The 22,002-nt window shown below is 34.1% G+C and overlaps 5 protein-coding genes across 7 annotated transcripts; all 5 read right to left on the reverse strand.

Moving 5' to 3' along the window:
* Positions 1–636: 636 nt before the first annotated feature.
* On the reverse strand, positions 637–4,904 carry LOC133822270 (very-long-chain 3-oxoacyl-CoA reductase-like protein At1g24470). The gene is made up of 3 exons (XM_062254553.1): positions 4,101–4,904; positions 2,102–2,171; positions 637–1,125 (listed from the first exon to the last, which is right to left on the reverse strand). Exons 1-3 carry the CDS (start codon positions 4,742–4,744, stop codon positions 874–876), a joined length of 966 nt encoding a protein of 321 aa, XP_062110537.1. The 5' UTR covers positions 4,745–4,904; the 3' UTR covers positions 637–873.
* Positions 4,905–5,747: 843 nt separating this feature from the next.
* LOC133822269 (regulator of G-protein signaling 1) lies at positions 5,748–10,394 on the reverse strand. The gene is made up of 11 exons (XM_062254552.1): positions 9,902–10,394; positions 8,837–8,957; positions 8,668–8,731; positions 8,462–8,546; positions 8,293–8,366; positions 7,935–8,126; positions 7,431–7,519; positions 7,087–7,325; positions 6,746–6,870; positions 6,400–6,521; positions 5,748–6,288 (listed from the first exon to the last, which is right to left on the reverse strand). The coding sequence occupies exons 1-11, from the start codon at positions 9,976–9,978 to the stop codon at positions 6,091–6,093; spliced, it is 1,386 nt and encodes a 461-aa protein (XP_062110536.1). The 5' UTR covers positions 9,979–10,394; the 3' UTR covers positions 5,748–6,090.
* An 85-nt stretch (positions 10,395–10,479) lies between these two features.
* LOC133822272 (protein NOI4-like) lies at positions 10,480–11,727 on the reverse strand. Of its 3 annotated transcripts, none has more exons than XM_062254557.1 (3): positions 11,322–11,727; positions 10,919–11,125; positions 10,480–10,828 (listed from the first exon to the last, which is right to left on the reverse strand). In XM_062254557.1, the coding sequence occupies exons 1-3, from the start codon at positions 11,328–11,330 to the stop codon at positions 10,802–10,804; spliced, it is 243 nt and encodes an 80-aa protein (XP_062110541.1). In that variant the 5' UTR covers positions 11,331–11,727; the 3' UTR covers positions 10,480–10,801. The 3 variants fall into 3 exon arrangements, with proteins under 3 accessions (XP_062110541.1, XP_062110540.1, XP_062110539.1); XM_062254556.1 differs by having other exon boundaries at positions 10,919–11,128; XM_062254555.1 differs by having other exon boundaries at positions 10,919–11,131.
* Positions 11,728–11,863: 136 nt separating this feature from the next.
* On the reverse strand, positions 11,864–19,943 carry LOC133822271 (uncharacterized). Its single transcript, XM_062254554.1, has 8 exons — positions 19,629–19,943; positions 19,106–19,164; positions 18,760–19,014; positions 18,375–18,435; positions 17,938–18,062; positions 12,705–12,767; positions 12,486–12,610; positions 11,864–12,204 (listed from the first exon to the last, which is right to left on the reverse strand). The coding sequence occupies exons 1-8, from the start codon at positions 19,720–19,722 to the stop codon at positions 12,060–12,062; spliced, it is 927 nt and encodes a 308-aa protein (XP_062110538.1). The 5' UTR covers positions 19,723–19,943; the 3' UTR covers positions 11,864–12,059.
* Positions 19,944–20,411: 468 nt separating this feature from the next.
* LOC133823721 (uncharacterized) lies at positions 20,412–21,713 on the reverse strand. The gene is made up of 3 exons (XM_062256566.1): positions 21,533–21,713; positions 21,162–21,385; positions 20,412–21,113 (listed from the first exon to the last, which is right to left on the reverse strand). The coding sequence occupies exons 1-3, from the start codon at positions 21,711–21,713 to the stop codon at positions 20,412–20,414; spliced, it is 1,107 nt and encodes a 368-aa protein (XP_062112550.1).
* Positions 21,714–22,002: the final 289 nt, after the last annotated feature.

Raw genomic sequence — 22,002 nt, forward strand, 5'->3', positions numbered from 1 at the left:
TATAAGCATACAAACAATATAGAATATACACGTTTGTTTAGTTTTATTTATAGAATTTATTGATTATTTTTATTAAATTTATATTAATATCATATAAATTTTAAATAAATATCTTATTTTAATTAAATAATTTACTTATTTTTGTTTAAGTTTATATTTGTTCTATTTTTGAATTTGAGAATGACAACAAGAGATTATATATATTATATGTTTAATATAATATTAAATATTATACATGTATTTTAAATTTAAGTTTCTTGCTAGTTTTTTAAAAAAAGTAATTTGTTGCTAATTCACATTAGATTATGCCCTATATTTAATATGATATTATTATAATAAGTGAGGTTAAGTTTAATTGAATTTTATTTAAGTTATAAAATGTATGATTTTATTATTTTTGAATAATTATCATTGTAAAATATCTCAAAAATATCATATTTTAATTTGTTTAATTATTTATTATTTTAAAATAATTATCATTGTAAAATATCTCAAAAATATCATATTTTAATTTTTTTAATTATTTATTTTATTTTATTTAAGTTTATTGTTTACAAACTATAATTAAATATAAGAATAATCTGTTAAATATAAAAATATTCAATTAAAATTAATATTAAAAAAAATAAAAAACCGTTAAAACCAATCACTTTCGTTATCTCCACATTTATTAGAAGAGATATAATATCACGTGGATTTTACATTAAGTAGTTATTAATTATGAGCATTAATATAAATAACACACATGCAAGTAGTGCGAAGTGTTTATATATATATATATATATAAATATATATAAAATGGATGATGATGATGATGATGATGTGTTATAATTGGTTATTATTAGAGATGATGGATGAGGAGGATGAAGGTTATTATTGTAGATGGATGGAGTCCCTTCTTCTTCGAATAACAACGGCCAAACGCCATGCATTTAGGATATCATCGGAGAGGAGTGAAGCAAAACACCATTGGAGATAGTGTGACCAATAGGGTGTGCACCGATATTCATACCCAATTCTTCTTACTCCAGCTCTTGCATAATCCTCTGCTCTTGGTATAAACATCGATGCTTTCTCTATCGACGCTGCCTTCGACACCATTTGTGTTGCCACATACAATGGTACCTATTATATATACACATATAACATCATCGTATCATTATCATACAACCATACATACATATATATATATATATATATATAATCTCACACATATATGTATCCTAGGTAGAAGCATCCTACGTTTGTTTAGTTTTAAAGTTGTAAACATTGTCAATAATTTTAATAAAAATTAGTTCATTATTATTTTTAAATATATATATAATAGAATGAATTATAGTTTTATAGTATATAGAAATATTTATGTCAATAATGTCTACATATATGACATCTAAACACAATATTGGTATATATATACATATATATATATATTTACCTAGCGTTATACCATATATATAAAATACAATAATATTTAAAAAGAAATTAATAATATAAATAAAATAAGAATAGAAAAGTCATAGTGTAAACAGTAGTATATGTGCATCAACTATTTTTAGTTTCTAATATATCTCGTAATGTCTTTTGGTGAATTTGATGAAAAAAAAGAGTTTCAGTCACTTGATCTATCACACAAATTTATAAGATAAAAAATGATATTACGTCTTTATTATTTTTAAATAAATATGATTTAATTATTTAAATTATCATAAAAATATCATATATATTTTAGTTAATTAATTTATTTTTGTTTATATTTGTTCTAGTTTTAAATTTAGTAATGACAACAAAATATTATATATTATATGTTTAATATAATATTAAGTTTAAGTTTAATTAAATTTTATTTAAGTTAAAAAATATATGATTTTATTATTTTAAAATAATTATCATCGTAAAATATCTCAAAAATATTTTATTTTAATTTTTTTTATTATTTATTTATTTAAATTTAAATAATATTTATAATCTACCATTAAATATAATAATATTTTGTCAAATATAAAAATATTCAGCTGAAATTAACGGAAAAAAAAAATAAAAAACCTTTAAAATTAAAAATTTTCCTTATCTAAGCACTTATTAATATACAGAAGAGATATACCTGACACTGTACATGGATTCCCATGTGCTTGTATTCCACGTAGAGACATCTTGATAGTTGGTCCACGTAACTATACGTAATAATCCACACAATTATTCATGTAAATGTTATATATATATATATATATAGTATATTATGTCTCTGATTTTATATAATATATAAATATTACACAAAATAACGAGTAATTAGTACACATGTCATTACTCATTATATATAGTAACACTTCGTAAGAGCACTCCCATTCGGTGCTCTACTTCATCCTTTAAAATACCTCCTCAAACCACACATTTTTCTATTTTACCTCTAAGTTTTACATTTTACCGTACATCAGATTCTCTATTTTTTTCTCTATATCATTTAAATATTATATTTTCAAACATTTTTTATTCATTTAAAATATTTTTTATAACTATCAATAATATCCTAATATATTTTAATATTATAATATTGGGTTAAAGGATGAATAGTGTACATTAAATATAGCTTTGTACTGTAGCTATATCTAAAAATATTTGTAAAATACATCATCTAATGTATCCCCATTTTTGTTAGTTTTAGCTATTTTTTACATATTTTGGTAATATAACTCACCCAATGTGAGTGCTCTAAGTATTATAATATTTGCACAAAATGTATATAATTCTATAATCTCTTTAACTAGCTCTCTTTATATAATTACTTGCTCATTATTTAATATTAATATTTTTTTATTCTGACACATGTACAAACTTTTATATTATGATTTTCCATTTTCAGCTTAAATAATCACTACTACAAGCATAATGCACACCTAATAATCCTAGATTTTTGTGATTTGATAATATTCATAATAATTATAATAATGCATGCATGTATATTATATGGTTTCACCCATATTGTATACGGCCAGACATAAATTGGATACATAAGTTGGCTGAGAGGACATAGTGTATTTATATATATAAATATTTACAGTACTTGACATTACTTATGGTAGTTGACAACTATATAATAATAATAATTATAAATTATCAGAGAATGAAAAACAAGACATGAGAGATAAGATGCAAATATATATAGAATAATATAATTAATACCGATATATATGTTTTACTAGACAGAGATCAATTTTTTTAACCATATATCACACAACTAATTGGGTACACCTAATAAGCTCTCAAATATTTATTATTCCTTTCTTCATTTTAAATGTTGAGATATGCGTGTCATGAATATATTATGTATATGGTCCTAGCTAGTTCTAGAAAGTATATATATATACATATTTATATATTATGCATATGGTCCTAGTTCAATTTTAGTGGGTATATATTTTCCTCTCTTTTTTTTCTTACACCAATTAATAATCGATCATTAATTTCGAAAGAGAGCTTTTAATTTATGAATGTAGGGCTACCTCATTTGAAATAGATACTAAATATCAATTTTGGAACTAAATTTTGTCCAACTTAAAAAAAAAAAAAATCAATCTCTCGTTCATTCCACAATGGTTAGATCAAAAATTGATCCAACAATTATTAATTATTAAAAAACTAAATACATCAAACTAAAATATTAAAACTACTTAAAATATTTATTCCAAAGCGTACAAAATCCAAAAACCCTTGTATATAAGCTATAGTTTCACTTGAAAACTATTTACTTATTTTCATCATATATATTATCAATTATACTTTCACAAAAAGGCTATGACAATTTATTCTAAAGTTTAAGCAATTCGTTCGGTGCATTTATGATCAACCTGCTCTGCCACTACACTCTATGAAAGTTTTGATATTAACACATATATATAATAATGCATGCAGTTAAAAATTGACTAATTGAAAATAAATAAACAAACAAACAAACAAAAATTATATGTTAAGGAAACCAATAATCTTGTTTTGTTTTAATGGTTCCATACTGATACCATAGAATTATATATATAATATATGCTATACAATATTATGAGAAATTAATAATGATGATGATGACATAGGAGAGGAGAGGAGGGTCTTACGCTTTTGTAGCTGCATATATTGCGTAAAGAGGATGAGAAGGTACAACAATGGCGGCACCAGAGCCAATATTAACGATTGCCCCTCTCTTCCTTTCAATCATACCTGGTAAAACAGCTCTTGTAACCCTAGTAGTACCTTCCAAGTTCACTCTGACGATATTCATCCAAACTTTCTCTTCCACCTCATGGAAGTACCTGGCTGCCGGGTACGTTATGCCAACATTGTTGATCAAAATTCCCACGTCCAACCCTTTCACAGCATTCTCTACAGCCACCACGCCGGCCGCGATATCGCCGGAGAAGTCGAAGACCACCGCCTTTATCTCGGTGCCGGGACATCTCAGCTGAATCTCCTTGGAGACTGTTTGGAGCTTGTTTGAGTTTCGGCCAACTAGAATCAAGTTCAAGCCTTTCTCGGCAAGTTGGATGGCAAAGGCTTTTCCTATGCCGTCAGTGGCTCCTGTGATCATGGCCCATGAGCCATACCTCTTTAGGTTTTTGGAGGATCTGATGAATGTAACGAACACCCATTTGAGCAAAGAGGTGACCCTTTTGAGGGCTATGAAGATGCCTAGACAAGTTATGAGAATGAGCCAAAAGGGCTGTGTTTTGATCAGTAGATGAATATTGTGTATCATCAACATCTTTTCTTTCTTTTTTTTTTTTTTTTTGGCTCTCAACCTTTGATCGGTTTAGAATAACAATAATAATATTAACGATAGTAATATAAGAGATTGGTTGGGGTTTGGTTAATGATGGTGTTCAGCTTCTTTCTATGGATCGTTCTAATAGCTAGGGACCATATAAAAGAAATATATATTTATATATATACTATAACCATGGCAATGCCAACTGTGCTGTAGATAATAAATGCTCTAATTAATAATCAGCATGCAATATACATGTTTATGGTCCAGACCATATATATTATTTAGGCTTTTGATATAGATATATAGTCTATGGATAAAGAAAGATTGGTCCATAAGATTTAATAACAGCACTCTTGAAAAGGAAGAAGAAATGGAAGATTTGTGATGGCTGTGAATGCCACAACAGTTCAGAAGAGATGAGATGGGATTCTTGAACAGAACTCACTAGTCGATAATGACCTAATTACATCAAGTTCGTGCAATTTTTGGGACCAGAAGAAAGTAGGTGGGCAAGTAAGTTATTCACTTGTACGGCTTTCCAAATGTCTCAAGGCAATGAGCGTTGCTATAAAACACCTCAACGTGTTTGACACAGTTGCTTAGCATACAACTTTGTGTGGTGTTGTGTGTGGTGTTGGACATTTTAAATTTATGTGGTGTTGGACGTTGTAAAGTACTCCCTTCCCTTTAATGAGATGCATATAAGATTAAATACAAAAGTGCAGGGTAGTAAGTCCTGTACTTTAAGTAACAATGCTACAGAATGTAGATGTTTGGTAATGGTTGAAGTTGAAGTTGAAGTTGAAGGACAAATACAATTCAATGTGACCGACCAAGTCTTGCCTCATTGGTAGAAATAATTTAGTAGATCCATCACTAAATTGCAAAGCCTGTCAAGTTTTTTTAACTTTACTTTTCAGTGCAAAAGTGTTGTCAGAAACTCTAATGTACCACCACCTATACATGTAAAGGTAAAAGACAGAGAATCAATGCAAAATTTAATACCCAACAGAGACCATCAGGCCAAGTGCTATTATATATGTGAGCATGGTCATAGATGTATAGTTTAATACAGTTCAAGTGGCCTTAAGCTGTATAATCAAGTAATCAATGTTAAATAATCATGTCTGCACAGTTTTTATACATAAAAACATTTTCTTCTTCTTCCTCTTCTTGGTTGCAGGGTTGAGTTCAGTCTCCTTTCTTAGCATTAATCCTTGTTTAAACTTCTTTTTCACCTGTTTGCTTCAGTTGCTCCTGTTGTTGCATCAATCCATGTTATGAAGCCAAATAGAGAAATTCAGGTGAGCTTTGATCATAGGAACTCATGATTTTTGGTGTCAATGATAAGTATCACAACTAGAGCCCTTTGACAAATGTTCTTGATGGAAGGGGTCATCAACTCCATGCACTGCACTCAACCTGGGAGAGTAGCTCCATCCTGTCATCTGCTCTAAATCGCGGTCATTTGATCTCATGCTAGTTTCTTCTTTGAACTTCATGAAGAACATTGATGACCAGTAATCTTTTCCCAAGTTCTTTATAGAGAGGAGCCATAAAAAAAGAGAAGTTTAAACCCCTATTAATAATAGTACTAAGCTTGTTGAAAGAAATGCAATAGAAATTAATGACCAACAGAAATAGTCTACCATTTTCATCAATTGTATTAGCTCATTTAATGCATTGCCAAAAAGATGTGGATCTGCCAGATTGGACGTAGTCAAAATTTCTTGTCGACATCGATGGGATATGTTAACCTCCATTGTTGCTCCTGTATGAGTGATGAAAGTGAAGTGCAACTGTCAGATGAAATATGCCCCGAGGTACTTTGGATTATCAAACAAGGAAGAACACAAAAATCCCACTAAGAAACCAGATAATGCAGTAAAACAACATTTGGAAACTATCCTCAAGAGCAAAACAAATTTGCTCATGAAGTACCAAACAATCACAGACAATTTCTTGCATAGGAAAGATCTTGATAATGCTATGTACCTGGTTTTATGTACTTTTCAATAATATGTCTTGCCATGTAAATCCTTCTAACAGGGTCCTCTACAGGTATTTTACCTAGTTCATGTACCTCATCGTAAAAATGCACACTCTCCCCTGCCAAACAACTGTGGATCAGAAGGAAAAAAGAACAACAAGAATTACATATATGTTCCAGAAAATTTGTCCTTCATTTTGTGTCTTCAAGTGTTTAAGCAGGATCATAGATCCCTGTGTGGTTACATTAAGAACTTCTGAAAACTATGAACCAATGTCTTTCTCTTTTCATCTCAATATGACTTTCCAAAACAAAAACAAAAAAAATTAGGGAGAGAATGTAAGACCTGTCTGCAAATGCCATGAAGGAATGGCGGAACCTTTTGTTAAGAAGAAGTTCGTCTAGTGGCTCGGAAGGATTTATTACTGCACTCAGTTCCCTTTGCAACAGTAGCCCACTGTCAGGTATGCCCAGAGCTTTGCCCATTGAATCAAATTCTAGGGGTTCCCTCCTTCTTAAGCTGATTTGTGAGAGCAGAGGTTGTGAGCTAGATATAGAGAACAAAGTCAATACAAGAATACCTGCCTGAAAAATATACACAATATGTCAAGAAAATACACAAATCGAAGGACTTGAAAGTTTTAAAAATACGGAAGGTACCAAAAGGGGGATAAAAAAGAGAAACCATACCGTAACCAGTAGAAGGAATCTGGAAGCAACTTGAAGCCATGAGATATCATCATGAATTTCATTTAGAATGTAAGCAGCAACCCAAACTCCTGAAACCAATAAAGAAACTAGTTACAGTTAGAGGCCAACATAATAAATTAAGTTACTCATCCTACATGCTTGTGTTAGCACAAAGAGCAATCTTCTCCTTCAAAAATGCTCAATATGTCTTCTTTAAAGGCCTTGTGGTCTCTGAAGCCACACAACAATTTATGGGTTTGAAATTTGCTTCATTTTTCAGACAATATAAGAAAATATAAATCTTGCAATGACCTAGAAATGTCAACTTAAGACCCAATTAGAAAACTTCCTATAACGTAATGTCCTTCTATCCTTGTCTTTGTAATGAGACTGTCAGTGACATTTGATTCCTTGGGTACCACAATTGATTTAGACTAAAATCTATTTGACTATGTTACCAAAAGTAAAAAAGAATCTAGTATGGAGCCAAAAGTAGAAACCTACCGATGGAAGAGGCTGAAACAAGTATTCCATTCCAGAGATCTTTGAGTTCATCAAACCTGAACTCGATATGTCGGATGGCTCCAGTGAAGCCAACCAAAGCAATAACGTATAGAGCGTGGAGTGACGCAACTGGAACTATCCATTGAAATCCCATGTGGCACCGATCATTCAAAGGTTTTCTGATATGCATAACTAGGGCAGAAAAGAACATAGACTTGTTAGAGCCTAGCAAATGTCATGAAAATCATGAAGAAACTAGAAAACATTCATTTCAAGACAAAAACAGAATGGTAATCTTTATAAATTACTCAAGAAACTCTAAATTTGTGAGAGAGAAATTCATCAGAAATATTCTTACATGCAGCGCCAGCAATCCATGGCAACAGAATTAGTGGAAGGAAATTATAAGATCTGATAGGTGGTAGACACCTCCTGAAATTAATATCAGTGATTAAGGGGCAGGTGATCTCAGAGTTCACTCATACAATCCAACAATCATTTCTCTAAGTAGGTAAACAAGTGCTTACTTGACAAAAATGTAATATAATTGGAAGGCCTGTGTTATGCGACAACTCAGCAACAAACCAAAACCAAATAGACCCTCAATCCAGACTGAAAGTAGAAGAGAACTTCAGAAACTTAGGTACAAAAGTAGAAGATATTAATGCAAGTATAACAATGACAAGTAAACAAATTTGAAAGGAATATGGTAACAAAAAAAGCAGTGGTTAACCTGCCCAGACATAGCAAGATTGCCACCAATATCTCTTCTTGTATCTCAGAAAGCTGTCTGAAAGCTGTGTAGAACACAAATTAAGCTTAATATTGTAACCAACATTTAAGGGATGAAGACTATGAAATGATCAATGAAAAAGGCAGCACAAAGAAAATTCATAATGTACCACTATTGACAATATAAGATTAAAGCTAGCAAAAACTTGAATGGTTGGAATCCAGAATCCACTGCCTTTCGAACGAGGAATCTTGTGAACAGCAAAGGGAACAATTAATCGAGACAGAAGCCTGGCAGAAACACCAATAAGTAAAATAAATAAAAAAAGAGATAGAAATTTGGTTTCCCACTTATAAAAAATGATATAGGAGAGCACCCCAGATGATTTGAGCAAAAAAGAATCCAATTCCCAAACATAAAATTGATACTCTTTTTTGCTGAATAACATAAAATCAGTACTTAACCAGTTGTAAAACGTTACACTGCCTTTTCCTAACTGATGATTACAGAACAGAAACTCAAAAGTAAGAAAACAGTAAAATATTTCTTTCTCATGCCAAGTTCGTTTGATTATGGAGTAAAGGATTGTTTTTATCAAAAACCAACCAAAGCCATTACTTTATTTGGTAACCTTGTCCAAATTAATGACCCTTAAGGACCTTAACTTGTTTAACTATTTTTGCTATCGCCGTATTACTATTCCTTTCACATCATCCGCTTTGCCCAACTACATGGCTGGAAGTAATACCACCAAAACATCATCAACGCTTCTTCTGACTAATCTAATCACTTCTTCAAAAACTAGATTTCCATTTTTCTTTCGAAGAAGAGGGTCCTCTTTAATCTAAAGAAAACACAGTAACTAAGTCCAGAACAAATAGAATATTATAAAATAGAAAAATTGAACCACCCTAAGTCCTAACCAACCGCCAGGATTCATAAAAATGATTCAACAAGACAGACCCACTTGGAATAAAAAATCATCTTTGGTGAAAGAAAAAATAATGATAATCTTTATGCAGTCAATTCGATATACAAACACAAAGAAAGAAGTTTCTGCTCAGAAAAAACATAAAAGGGGCTTCTTTTTTCAATCACCAGAATACCAAGAAACCTATTTGGAACTGTTCAGAGGCGAATTTGACTTGATCAGAGAAAGACCCAATTGAAGTTTGTTGAGTTAAACAATAAACAAAGAACACAAAACTAAAACAGTAGAAATAACAAGACGTACAGAATCATGCAAAGGGTCGATATAACAATGGCTATGTAGTCGCTGGGACAGCCTCCTTCAACCGCACAGCTTGCCATTCTATTGCTTTTGAGTTATTCCATCTATGAACTCCTCCTTATCTCTACGCTTCTCTGGTCTCGATTTGATCTAAAACGTGAATCACTCATTGGTTTCCAACAACTTTAGGGAGGAGACCACTGCCCTTTCTCCAAGTTCAAAGCAGCCCAATTTTCAAAACTTAACTTGAAAAAGTGAAAAGAAAAAAAAAAAGGTTTTTGAGCAACCCATTTACAAGTCACGTTTGACTAAGTGGAAAAGTGGACAATACAGTGGGTTTTTGACGACATATGAACATAAAATATTACTGGCCAACCTTGTCTACATGGCTCATTGGAATCATCAATTGACCTTTTTCTTTTCTTTTCAACTTTTTAATATGTAAATTATTTATTTATTCCAAAATCCCAAAGCTTGGTTTGGTTCTTCCAATGGGGGTACCATTTTTTTACTAGGTGGTGTTTGAAGATGATTGCATCAGAAAGCTATCCCATTTATCTATTATAATATGGCCAAAAGGGTAGCACAGGAGAATAAAATATGAATTGAAAATTGTCCCTCATGATCATCATCATCCACATGGCTGATCCTCATTGAAATAGAAAGCAAGAAAGTACAATGTTTGATTTCCCTGACAAAAAATATTCGTCTATTTACATTACTCTCTTCGTATACATTCAACGAAAAGCCTATCAAAAAAATAAGCAATTAACTTCTAATTCATGTAGGTAGAAGCTGTAAAACTTTTTCTGTTTTCCATCTTGATTCCATTGCATTATTTATGTACTCAATATCCCCACCAAGTCTCCTCAGTCGGGGGATATTGCAGGAGGAGCTGACTCATTAACCGCAGCAAAACCACCATTTGCTCTGCATTTCAAATGTACAATTCATCAGTTCAGAACTTCAATTAAGATACCCCTTTGTGAGGTTTTAACTAAGCAATTATAAAGTCATTACCTTTTTTGAGTACTTTGATTCGTGGCTTTGTTTAAGGTCAGCATATTTGGGAGGTAATGCCATTGCTCCGTTCTTGGAATTCCCACCAGTCTTCTTTTCATCTCTAGCTTTGTTGAATATGACAGTAAACCCTTCAGCCGAGGCTGGATCATTCACATCCCATTCCCCAAATTTTGGAAGAGGCCTCCCATTCCCACGCTGCTGCTGCTGCTGCTGCAAATTAACATTAATCAGATTAATGAAAAAACCAGGAAAGGTCAAAACTTTATCATTTTTATCATAAGCCAATCAGACCCTTATTCAATATTCTCTTATATAAAAAAAGTTTAACTTTTTGATCAACATGAAACCAACCAACCCAGAAAAGGTTCCAAAAGAAAGAATGAAGGGAAAAGAAGCTTACAGTTGCCATGATTGGAAAATTGGAGCTGATTCGAATCTTCAATTGGGTAGAGGAAGAAAAGAGCAAAATGATTTAGAAAGACACTGTTTGATTGAAAAAGATAGAGAAGGACAGTCATTTTATAAAGGGCTTTTGGAGGCTTAACGTTCTGTTTTTTTCTTCTGTAATTTTTGGATTCCCACGATATGTACTCGTCTTTAACGCGGGACACAACCTGTCTTCACCACTAAAAATACAATACCACACAAAACAGCAATAATAAAACCAAACAAAGATGGAAACTTTCAAACTATGCGTTTCGAAAGCCATTTTGAAATCCATTGTTTTATTTTAATGAAAAGATTAATGAGTAACATAATAAACGGCCCCACTTTCTTCTACTTCTAACGCGTAAAGTTGTAAGTGAAACTACGGTCTAGAAAAGTATAATACTAAGAAAATTTCATAAACAACGTGGGTTTTTTGTTTTTTCTATGTGATGAAAAGTTAGTCTATGACTATTCTAGGAATATTTTATCAGGGACCAATAACAGAAGGCTAAGTTTGAAGGAATGTAAGACTTGTTTTTATATAATACATGTTTCATGTTTGTGTGTACAGACAGCTTTCTTTGGTGACAAAATGAACAAAGGTTGCTATACATTACATACAAAGCAAGGATGCACTACTGACTGACTAGTTCGAAGCTTGATTTCTTTGCTTTAACTATGTTGTACGCTTCTTGAAATGATTTTCTCACTATTGCTCTGATGAATTTGATTCATTTTCATAGCGCCATAAAATTCCGCCAACCAAGTTGTTCATTGCGTGTGAAGCCATAGGTACAATCAAGCTGGAAGAAAGAAGGGTTGCATAGCCATACATAAGCCCAACAAAAGTTGCCCTGAAAAGCATCAAAATATATGATCGAAACTAGAACTGTGGAAACTTATTAGAGTTTGCAACACTTGGTTGGCATTTAGAAAGACAGTAACACATGGCCTAATAAGATGAATACTCTGTAATTTGACAGTGGCTTCACCTGTCATTCCACAAAATTATAAGAACTAAGGGGACCAGAGACAAGTAAAGCTAAGTGAACTAGCCAATATATGCAGCACAGTCATGGTTTGATAAGGGGAAAAAAAACTACTTCATTATCACTCAAGTTATAAAGATAAGTACCAGACAGCAAACGAATACTTCCGGCCACCTCCAATGTGCAGAACTCCAAACAGGGCAGCAACCACCAAGACACTCTTCCAATCAAATCCGAAAAGTGGCAATAATGCACCACGAAAAAGAAGTTCCTGCACAACCTCATTTCATTATTGAGTATCTATTAAACTTCATTGTTAAATAAAGAAACCAAAACTATTAAAGAAGATAACTTTTTTTGCTTGCCTCGCTAATCCCAGGAAAAAAAGCAACAACCAAGTAATCTAATGGCTGTAGTGATGTAAGGACCTGTATAAGAAAACATGGTCCTGTCAGAATATACACAAGGATGACCAAAAGCAGGAGACAGGAATAAGATGCAGCTATTTAAAATTGATCTCAACTAGGATATGCTTGTTAGAGTTATTATTTGAGGGTATTTTAGTCTTTTCTTAATCATTGTTATTTTATATCTTTTGCCTTATATAAAAGGCTTGGCTTATAAGTTTTGTAACCTAGAATACATTCTCTCTATTTTTGCAATACACTCTAGCCTCCCTTTTCTCTCTTCATCTTTTTGCTATCTCTCATTTGGGTTTTATGGATTGTATCTTTGCATAATTATCATGGTATCAGAGAAGGGTTTATGGAATTGAATTTCTTAAGCGTAACCATAGCTTTTGCGTATTGCAGCAAATTGGGTCGAAGCATCTTTGCAGTAACTCGGTATGTGATTTTCGTGTTCATACTGAAATTTTAGGGTTTCGTCATATTGCAGAATTTGGGAACTTTTGTCTGAGATAGCATTTGGAAATTTGTTTCTGAAATGGCAAGTAATAGAGATGATTCCCTTCAATCCATTAGTGTGAGGTTAGATGGAAAGAATTATTCTTATTGGAACTATGTGATGAAAAAAATTTTGAAAGGGAAAAAGATGTGGGGTTATGTTTCTGGAACTTTGGTTAAACCAACAAATGACAAAGCGGATTATGCAACTTTGCTAGAAAATTGGGAAGTGGATAATTCAAAAATTATTACTTGGATAAACAACTCTGTAGAACACTCCATAGGTACCCAACTAGCCAAGTATGAAACAGCGAAGGAAGTTTGGGACCATCTTGCAAGGCTGTATACTCAGTCTAACTTTGCAAAGCAATATCAATTAGAATCAGATATTAGAGCTCTTGAACAGAAAGATATGAGTATTCAAGAGTTCTATTCAGTTATGACAGATCTATGGGATCAATTGGCCCTTACTGAATCTGCAGAATTACGAGCTTTTGCACCATATATTGCTCGTAGGGAGGAACAACGATTGGTTCAGTTTTTGATGGCACTTCGTGATGACTTTGAGGGACTCTGTGGCTCTATTTTGCATCGTTCTCCACTTCCTTCGGTTGATTCAGTAGTTAGTGAACTATTGGCAGATGAAATTCGTCTTAAGTCTCAAGCAGGAAAAGGCATCCTCCCAGCACCCAGTCCCTCTGTTTTGGTAGTTCCTCCTCGACACTTTACTCACCATGAGAATAAACCTCACACAAAGGTTGGAGTTGATAAATGCAGCTTTTGCAAACAAAAAGGTCACTGGAAGGCTCAGTGTCCTAAATTAGTAAATCGTGCACCCCAGCAACAAAGACATCAACTCAGACCTCCTCAATTCGGTAATCAACCGCCTCATTATGGTAGCCAACCACAGTTTGGCAACCACTCACAACCTCGACCATACCGTCCTCCGCAATTTAATGCCGCTGCTACTGTACCTCCATCTGACTCGTATGATTTTGGGGCCTCATCTTCCAATCCTGCTCTTGCTGCCCTCTCAGAACAGTTTCAGAAGTTTCTTACCATGCAGCCACATGCCATGTCTGCCTCTTCTTCGGTAGGTCAGCCCCCTACTAGCTCTTCAGGTATGACATCCTCTACATGGATTTTAGATTCTGGAGCCTCGCACCATATGTCTCCACATTCGAAATCTTTTGTTTCCTTGTGTCCTGCATCATCTGTGCCTGTCATGACTGCTGATGGTACTCCTATGCCATTAGCAGGTGTTGGTTCTGTTGTCAGTCATCATTTATCGCTTCCTAATGTTTACCATATTCCTAAGCTTTCACTAAACCTTGTATCTGTTGGTCAATTGTGTGATTCTGGTTACTCAGTGTCTTTTTCTTCTACTTCTTGTCATGTGCAGGATCCGCAGTCTCAGAAGCTGATTGGGACCGGCCGTAGGCGGGGGGGTTTATATGTTTTGGATGAGCTGAAATTACCAGTATTTGCAGCTCCTAGTGTTGATCTGTCTTCCTTTCGATTGTCTCCATCATCGTCTAGTTTTTATTTATGGCACTCTCGCCTTGGTCATGTTTCAGCTTCCCGTTTAAGATTCTTAGCTTCTACAGGAACCTTAGGAGATTTGAAAGTTCATGATATTTCTGATTGTAGTGGTTGTAAACTTGCAAAATTTTCTGCTTTACCTTTCAGTAAAAGTACTTCATGTTCTGTTGCACCTTTTGACTTAGTTCATTCTGATGTGTGGGGACCCTCTCCTATTGCTACAAAAGGAGGGTCTAGATATTATGTCTCTTTTGTTGATGATCACACTCGATTTTGTTGGGTTTTTCTAATGAAATGTCGTTCTGATTTCTATGATATTTATGATCGTTTTCGAGCTTATGTAAAAACTCAACATGCTTCTGTTATTAAATGTTTTAGATGTGATCAAGGTGGTGAATATACTTCAAATAAATTCTGTAATTTGCTTGCTTTAGATGGAACTGTGTATCAAACTTCTTGTACAGATACCCCTGAACAAAATGGTGTTGCTGAAAGAAAGCATAGACACATTATTGAAACTGCTCGTTCTCTTTTATTGTCCTCATCTGTGCCTAGTCAGTTTTGGGGAGAAGCAGTTCTCACTGCAGTCAATCTTATTAATAAGATTCCATCTTCAATCACTTCAGGTTTGTCCCCTTTTGAAAAACTATATGGACATATTCCTGATTATTCTTCTTTGAGAGTCTTTGGTTCTACTTGCTTTGTTCTTCGTCCTAGTGTAGAGCGTACAAAACTGTCATCACGCTCTGCACTTTGTGTGTTCCTTGGTTATGGTGATGGCCAAAAAGGATATCGTTGTTTTGATCCAACTTCTCAAAAATTATATGTATCTCGCCATGTTGTTTTTCTTGAGCATATACCCTTCTTTTCTATTCCTGGCACTACTCACAACTTGACCAAATCAGATCTTATTCATATTGATCCTTTTTGCGAGCATACAAGTACCTCTTCTCCTCAAGTTCCTCAAATTGTAGAGTCTGAATCTTCTCCTGCTCCTATAGTCCCTTTTCCACGTCATTACTCTCGCAGGTCTCGAGCTATTGATACTGGTATTTCGCAGGCTGACATTTCTGAAACACCTCCGCCTACAGCTGTTCTAGATCCTTCTGATACTGTAGATCCTCCTCGCTATCATCAGCGCACTCGTAAGTCTACTAAACTACCACATTTTGTTTATTCGTCTTATTCTATCCCTTTCACTTCATTTTTAGCGTCTATTCATTGTCTCTCTGAGCCTTTATCCTATAAAGAAGCAGTTACTGACCCTCTTTGGCAGCATGCTATGAATGAGGAACTTTCAGCTTTGCACAAGACAGATACTTGGGATTTGGTATCTTTACCTCCTGGTAAACATACAATTGGTTCTCGTTGGATTTATAAAATCAAGACCAAGTCTGATGGGTCTGTTGAACGCTACAAAGCTAGATTGGTAGCTAAGGGATTTTCTCAACAGTATGGTATGGATTTTGAGGAAACTTTTGCTCCTGTTGCAAAAATGACTACTGTCCGTGCTCTTATAGCAGTTGCATCTGCTCGTCAGTGGAATATATCTCAGTTGGATGTTAAGAATGCTTTCTTGAATGGCGATTTACATGAAGAGGTCTACATGGTTCCTCCTCCTGGGGTCCCTCACAATCATGGAGAAGTTTGTAAGCTTAAGAAAGCTCTGTATGGTCTCAAACAGGCTCCTCGAGCATGGTTTGAGAAGTTCTCCAATGTTGTTACTTCTCTTGGGTTTCTCTCAAGTAATCATGACTCAGCACTATTTGTTAAGTGTACCAATGCAGGTCGTATTCTCCTTTCCTTATATGTTGATGATATGATCATTACTGGTGATGATTTAGATGGAATTGCAGTGTTAAAGTCTCAATTAGCTTCTCAGTTTGAGATGAAGGATTTGGGACCTCTTCGGTATTTTCTGGGTATTGAAGTTGCCTTCTCCCCAAAAGGCTATCTTCTTTCTCAGTCAAAATACACTTCTGACATTATTGACCGTGCTCGTCTTACAGATACAAAAGTAGTTGCCACTCCTTTTGAGCTCAATGTTCAGTATTCTCCTTCTGATGGCACTCCCTTGCATGATCCTACTTTATATCGCACTATTGTTGGCAGTTTGGTTTATCTCACTATCACTCGCCCCGACATTGCATATGCTGTTCACATTGTTAGTCAATTTGTTGCCTCTCCTACTACTGTTCACTGGGCAGCTGTTCTTCGCATTTTGAGGTATCTTCGGGGTACTATCTTTCAAAGCCTTTTGTTTCCCTCCACTTCTTCCTTGGAGCTGCGTGCATACTCTGATGCTGATCATGGTCGTGATCCCACGGATCGGAAGTCTGTTACTGGTTTCTGTATCTTTTTGGGTGATTCTCTTATTTCTTGGAAAAGTAAGAAACAAACTGTTGTCTCCCAATCTTCCACTGAAGCAGAGTACCGCGCTATGTCATCTACTACCAAAGAAATTGTTTGGTTAAGATGGCTGCTTGTAGATATGGGTGTATGTCATTCTCAACCCACTCCTATGTATTGTGACAATCAGAGTGCCATCCAGATTGCTCACAACTCAGTTTTTCATGAACGCACCAAGCACATTGAGATTGATTGTCACTTCACTCGTCACCACCTGAAGCTTGGCACTATCACTTTGCCTTTTGTTCCTTCTTCTTTACAGATTGCTGACTTTTTTACTAAGTCTCATTCTATTTCTCGTTTTCAATTTCTAGTTGGCAAACTCTCGATGCTTATTGTTGCTGCATCGTGAGTTTGAGGGGGGTGTTAGAGTTATTATTTGAGGGTATTTTAGTCTTTTCTTAATCATTGTTATTTTATATCTTTTGCCTTATATAAAAGGCTTGGCTTATAAGTTTTGTAACCTAGAATACATTCTCTCTATTTTTGCAATACACTCTAGCCTCCCTTTTCTCTCTTCATCTTTTTGCTATCTCTCATTTGGGTTTTATGGATTGTATCTTTGCATAATTATCAATGCTTATGGCTTTCTAAGCAAGTTCAAATTTCTGCAGAAGCATCAACTATCTACAATGGAAATTTAACTATCTGACAGCTGTACAGATTATTGACCATAAACCACATATAATAAGCTCTCATGAGTTTTTCAATAGGGAACTGCTATAACATGTCATGGAGCTACCTGCCGATTGGCAGCTTCACTAGACTCAGCAAAATCTGGCCATGTCTTCAATAAAAGATATCGGCTTGACGATATCACTACAACTAATCCTGTAAGCAACTGAAGATGCCACATCTCAAAATCAACTGTACACAAGGGAAGAAAAAGTGATGCTCTTTAAATGGAAAAGGTTATTCCACTTACTGTTCAAAGGAACCTAGCATTAAACCAGAAGAAAAATGAAAAACCAAAACAAAACAAGAGTTCCACTTGATTCTGCATCAGCCCTGAGTTCTCAAACTTTACTTACAACTAAATAATCAATATCTAGTTAATAAATATTCTCTTATATGTAGTCTTGATTTTTGTCAACAATGCTGAATGTCCCCTCTTATCAAAGAGGATTAAAGTGAATTTTTAAACCAAAAGTTTGCAATAACAGAAATAGTAATACATACATGATACTTTCGAGGAACAATCAAGTATTGGCAATCCTTCTGTTGATGCAAAATGTGATACCTACCCAGTACAAAAGAGGACATTCCAATTAAAAAACAGTTGGTATAGAAAGTCATACCAATACTGCCAATTTATTTTACTCTGAAAAAAGAAAGAAAAGAAAAGAAAACTGTGTAAACAAGAACTCGTAAGCAAATAAAATTTAATTATCAATGGTTAAAAAGAAAAAGGGCATGTTTGGTTTTGCAATTAGCTTTAAATAGTTACCTATGATTGCTTAACCAGGTAAAAGAAAACTCTTTCAAGATGAACTCACGGAGTTGGTCCACATATTATTAATAGAAATTACATTGGATTGTAAGGATACTTGGTAAAAAAACGTACTTGTCGAAGCACTACACCCAAAGCAGCTATCAAGCCAGATGTAACAGTGCATGCCTGAAGTACTGTATCCCTCGACGGAACCATATTCAGTTTTTGTACAGCTGAACTATCAGAAGGGTCAAGTTTTGAGTCATCTTCTAGACCAAATTCATCTTTAGGAGAAATGTCAGCAACACTTTGAAGTGGTTGCCTATTCTTTTTCAATTTCTTCACTGAGTTTCGTCTCGCAAATGCCCTGGGATTACAGGTAAGGCCCTGCAATGCAAGCATTACAGCACATATTTTAAAGAGGAAAATTTAAAAGTTAGAGAAATTTACAAAGAAGATCGGGAAGTTAGAATCTCACTCTGTGAAACCTGGGAAATAAAGCCTTTTGCACATAATAGCTTACTTTAAAAGTCCCACCTGTTCAACTTTCAATCAACTTAAAAAGCAGTCCTTTACCAAAGTAACAAGAACATGTCCATACAGAATAAAGCATGACTATCACACTAGTATTAAAACTTTTATAAGAAAGGAAACTCTACGAGCTACTAGAATGCAAATGAAGCTTACATAGAAAAGACATCCAAAGGTTCAAATTTCCAATTTCTAAGTGAATGTGTTAAAAATACGAACTTTGAGTATTGTTGAGCCAAAACAAGTTCAATAGAGCCATTAAACGTAGCAATTTCCACAGGGACATGCCTTCAACCACACTTATATTTTGTGAAAAGAATTAGCTAAGAGAATTAGCTTAGAAAGGAGTAATCTGGCTTCTCCTACTATTGGACTGGTTAGCTAGCTAGTTAGTTAGTTAGTTAAACTCCTTAAAAGTTAAAACCAAACAAAACCCAGAAAACAAAAAGTAGGGTAATCAGAAAACTGACCTATGAAGGTAGAAGTTATACAATGAGGTGGGTTTGTGGAAGCACCCATGGACATGGTACTGGTCGCCCAATAGTTAAAAGTCAGTGACCTCATACTGAAAACAGCTTCGGGGATCCAAATGGGTTCTTCAACTGAACCCAAAAAAGGAAAAGTAGTCGGACGAGGTTTAAGAAAGAAGAAAGCTGCTTAGTCTCAGAGGTAAGCCGAGTAATGGAAATCTCAGAGGCATTGAAAATGGCTGAGGAAACAAAACCAACGACAACATAACATGAACAAAATTTTTATTAATGTCACATTAACTTTAGTTTATTTGACTGAAATGAAATGAGAGGCCTCAAATTGTTTCTGTTGAATAATGATTATCATATGTCTGTCGTTCTCGTTGGTAGTTTGGATAATTATATAGGGAAATTATACATTAGGGTGTCAAACCAACTAGTAAGAGCATCTCCAATCCAAACTAGTCAAACTATTGCCTAAAATGTTTAAATCAACTAAAAAAATATAATTTTTTATTTTCTCTCTCATCCACCTCACTTTTGGTAACATATTTCTTAAAAATACTCCAATACAATCTACCTTAAAAATTGTCAATCATGGTCTCACATATTATTATTTAATATATCATTTTATAATTATAAATATTATCATACTAAATTTTTTAAATTCATATATTAATATAAATAAATAGTACATGATATTTAAATTAGACTAAATTAAAAAAAAAAACTTATAAAATGACATAATCGTAATTAATCAATCTAACATAATTAAAAAAAAAACTAATTAAAATAATTTCCAAATTTTGACCATATGTGTTCCACCAAGTCTGCTTGAAGATTGCGATGAATATTTCTATCACGAATTTCAGCATTTCTTTGCAGCATTGTCGGGAAGTCAGAAATAGGTCCATGCAATACTTCAACTGTTGGGGTGTCTGTAGGGCCGTCATCATAATTAAAATCAACCAAACTCTCATATGCATCTCTTTCATCCTCGATAATAATATTGTGCAATATGATACATGCATACATAATATCTTTGAGAACATCTCTTTGCCAAAAATGTGCTGGTCCTCGTACAATAGCAAAACGAGATTGAAGTAATCCAAATGCTCGCTCAACATCTTTACGTACCGCTTCTTGGCATTGAGCAAATAATTTTATTTTCTCTCCTTGAGGTAGTGGGATAGTTTTAACAAATGTACCCCACTCTGGATAGATACCATCTGCTAGATAGTACCCCTTGTTGTATTGTGTGCCATTTATTGTAAACTCAACTCTTGGAGCTTGCCCTTGTAAGATTTCAGTGAATAATGGGGATTGATTTAACACGTTCAGATCATTATTGGATCCCGGAACACCAAAAAATGCATGCCATATCCAGAGATCTTGTGATGCAACTACTTCGAGCATGATTGTTGGCCTGCCGTGATCACCTCGCGTGAATTGTCCTTTCCATGCAACTGGGCAATTTTTCCATTCCTAGTGCATACAATCAATGCTTCCCAACATGCCTGGAAAACCACGCACCTCCCCTATTTGAAGTAAGCAACGAATGTCCCCATCATTGGGTCGTCTCAAATATTCAGCACGAAAAATCTCATTCACTCCCCGAACGAAATTTACTAGACATTCAATAGCGGTGGTTTCACCACTTCGAACATACTCATCAACATAATCAGCAGGCGCTCCATATGCTAATATTCGCATTGCAGCGGTGCACTTCTGTAATGGTGAAAGCCCTCTTCTACCGACTGCATCAAACCTCATCTAGAAATACTCCGAATGATTTTCTAGAGCTTGCACTATGCGTAGAAATACGTGTCTATGCATTCTAAATCTTCTTCTAAATTGATAGTCTATATACATCGGTTCATCAGAAAAGTAGTCATCGAACAAACGTTGATGTCCTTCTACATGACCCCTATCAATATGGGCTCTCTTTCTTCCTTGCCTTGTTGAGCTACCCCCATCCTTGAAAGCTTTGAAATATTGATCATCATGATCGTCAGTACACTCTGCAATTATGATATCCTCTAGACTCATATTATCGTATGAATTCGCAGAATTTGGCGAATCCATTGTCGAACTTAGAGTATATGATAGGATTTTTTTTTCTTTGTGATATTGATAATTTGGAAGAAAAATATAATGTGAAAATGAAATTAAGTAAGTGAGTATTTATAGAAAAAAAAATTCTAACGGCAACAAAAAAAAATATGTATATATATTTATATAAAAAATGGTAAGAAAATAAATATATGTATATATATAAAATTATATGTATATATATATTTATATATAAAAAAAAAGAGAAAAAATGAAAAAGAATCGTTGCCTCTGTGAGGCAACCAAGTTAGGTAATGGTCAA

The sequence above is a fragment of the Humulus lupulus genome, chromosome 3 (assembly GCF_963169125.1).
Source record: "Humulus lupulus chromosome 3, drHumLupu1.1, whole genome shotgun sequence".
NCBI lineage: Eukaryota > Viridiplantae > Streptophyta > Magnoliopsida > Rosales > Cannabaceae > Humulus > Humulus lupulus.

Bases quoted from the DNA above. Each gene is read 5' to 3' on its own strand.
- LOC133822270 (XM_062254553.1), bottom strand. From the start codon at position 4,744: ATGTTGATGATACACAATATTCATCTACTGATCAAAACACAGCCCTTT. The intron at 2,172-4,100 runs GTAAGACCCTCC...TATTACGTATAG, and splicing joins ATATATGCAGCTACAAAAGC to TTACGTGGACCAACTATCAA. The intron at 1,126-2,101 runs GTATATCTCTTC...TATATATAATAG, and splicing joins GAATCCATGTACAGTGTCAG to GTACCATTGTATGTGGCAAC.
- LOC133822269 (XM_062254552.1), bottom strand. From the start codon at position 9,978: ATGGCAAGCTGTGCGGTTGAAGGAGGCTGTCCCAGCGACTACATAGCC. The intron at 8,547-8,667 runs GTTAACCACTGC...TTCTACTTTCAG, and splicing joins ATCTTGCTATGTCTGGGCAG to TCTGGATTGAGGGTCTATTT. The intron at 6,289-6,399 runs GTAGACTATTTC...CTCTCTATAAAG, and splicing joins TAATACAATTGATGAAAATG to AACTTGGGAAAAGATTACTG.
- LOC133822272 (XM_062254555.1), bottom strand. The intron at 10,829-10,918 runs GTAATGACTTTA...TTTGAAATGCAG, and splicing joins AATCAAAGTACTCAAAAAAG to AGCAAATGGTGGTTTTGCTG.
- LOC133822271 (XM_062254554.1), bottom strand. From the start codon at position 19,722: ATGAGGTCACTGACTTTTAACTATTGGGCGACCAGTACCATGTCCATG. The intron at 19,165-19,628 runs GTCAGTTTTCTG...AAAGTTGAACAG, and splicing joins TATAACTTCTACCTTCATAG to GTGGGACTTTTAAAGTAAGC. The intron at 12,205-12,485 runs GTACTTATCTTT...GATGCTTTTCAG, and splicing joins AAGTATTCGTTTGCTGTCTG to GGCAACTTTTGTTGGGCTTA.
- LOC133823721 (XM_062256566.1), bottom strand. From the start codon at position 21,713: ATGGATTCGCCAAATTCTGCGAATTCATACGATAATATGAGTCTAGAG. The intron at 21,386-21,532 runs GTTTGTTCGATG...GGTTTGATGCAG, and splicing joins TCATGTAGAAGGACATCAAC to TCGGTAGAAGAGGGCTTTCA. The intron at 21,114-21,161 runs GTGCGTGGTTTT...TGTATGCACTAG, and splicing joins GCTTACTTCAAATAGGGGAG to GAATGGAAAAATTGCCCAGT.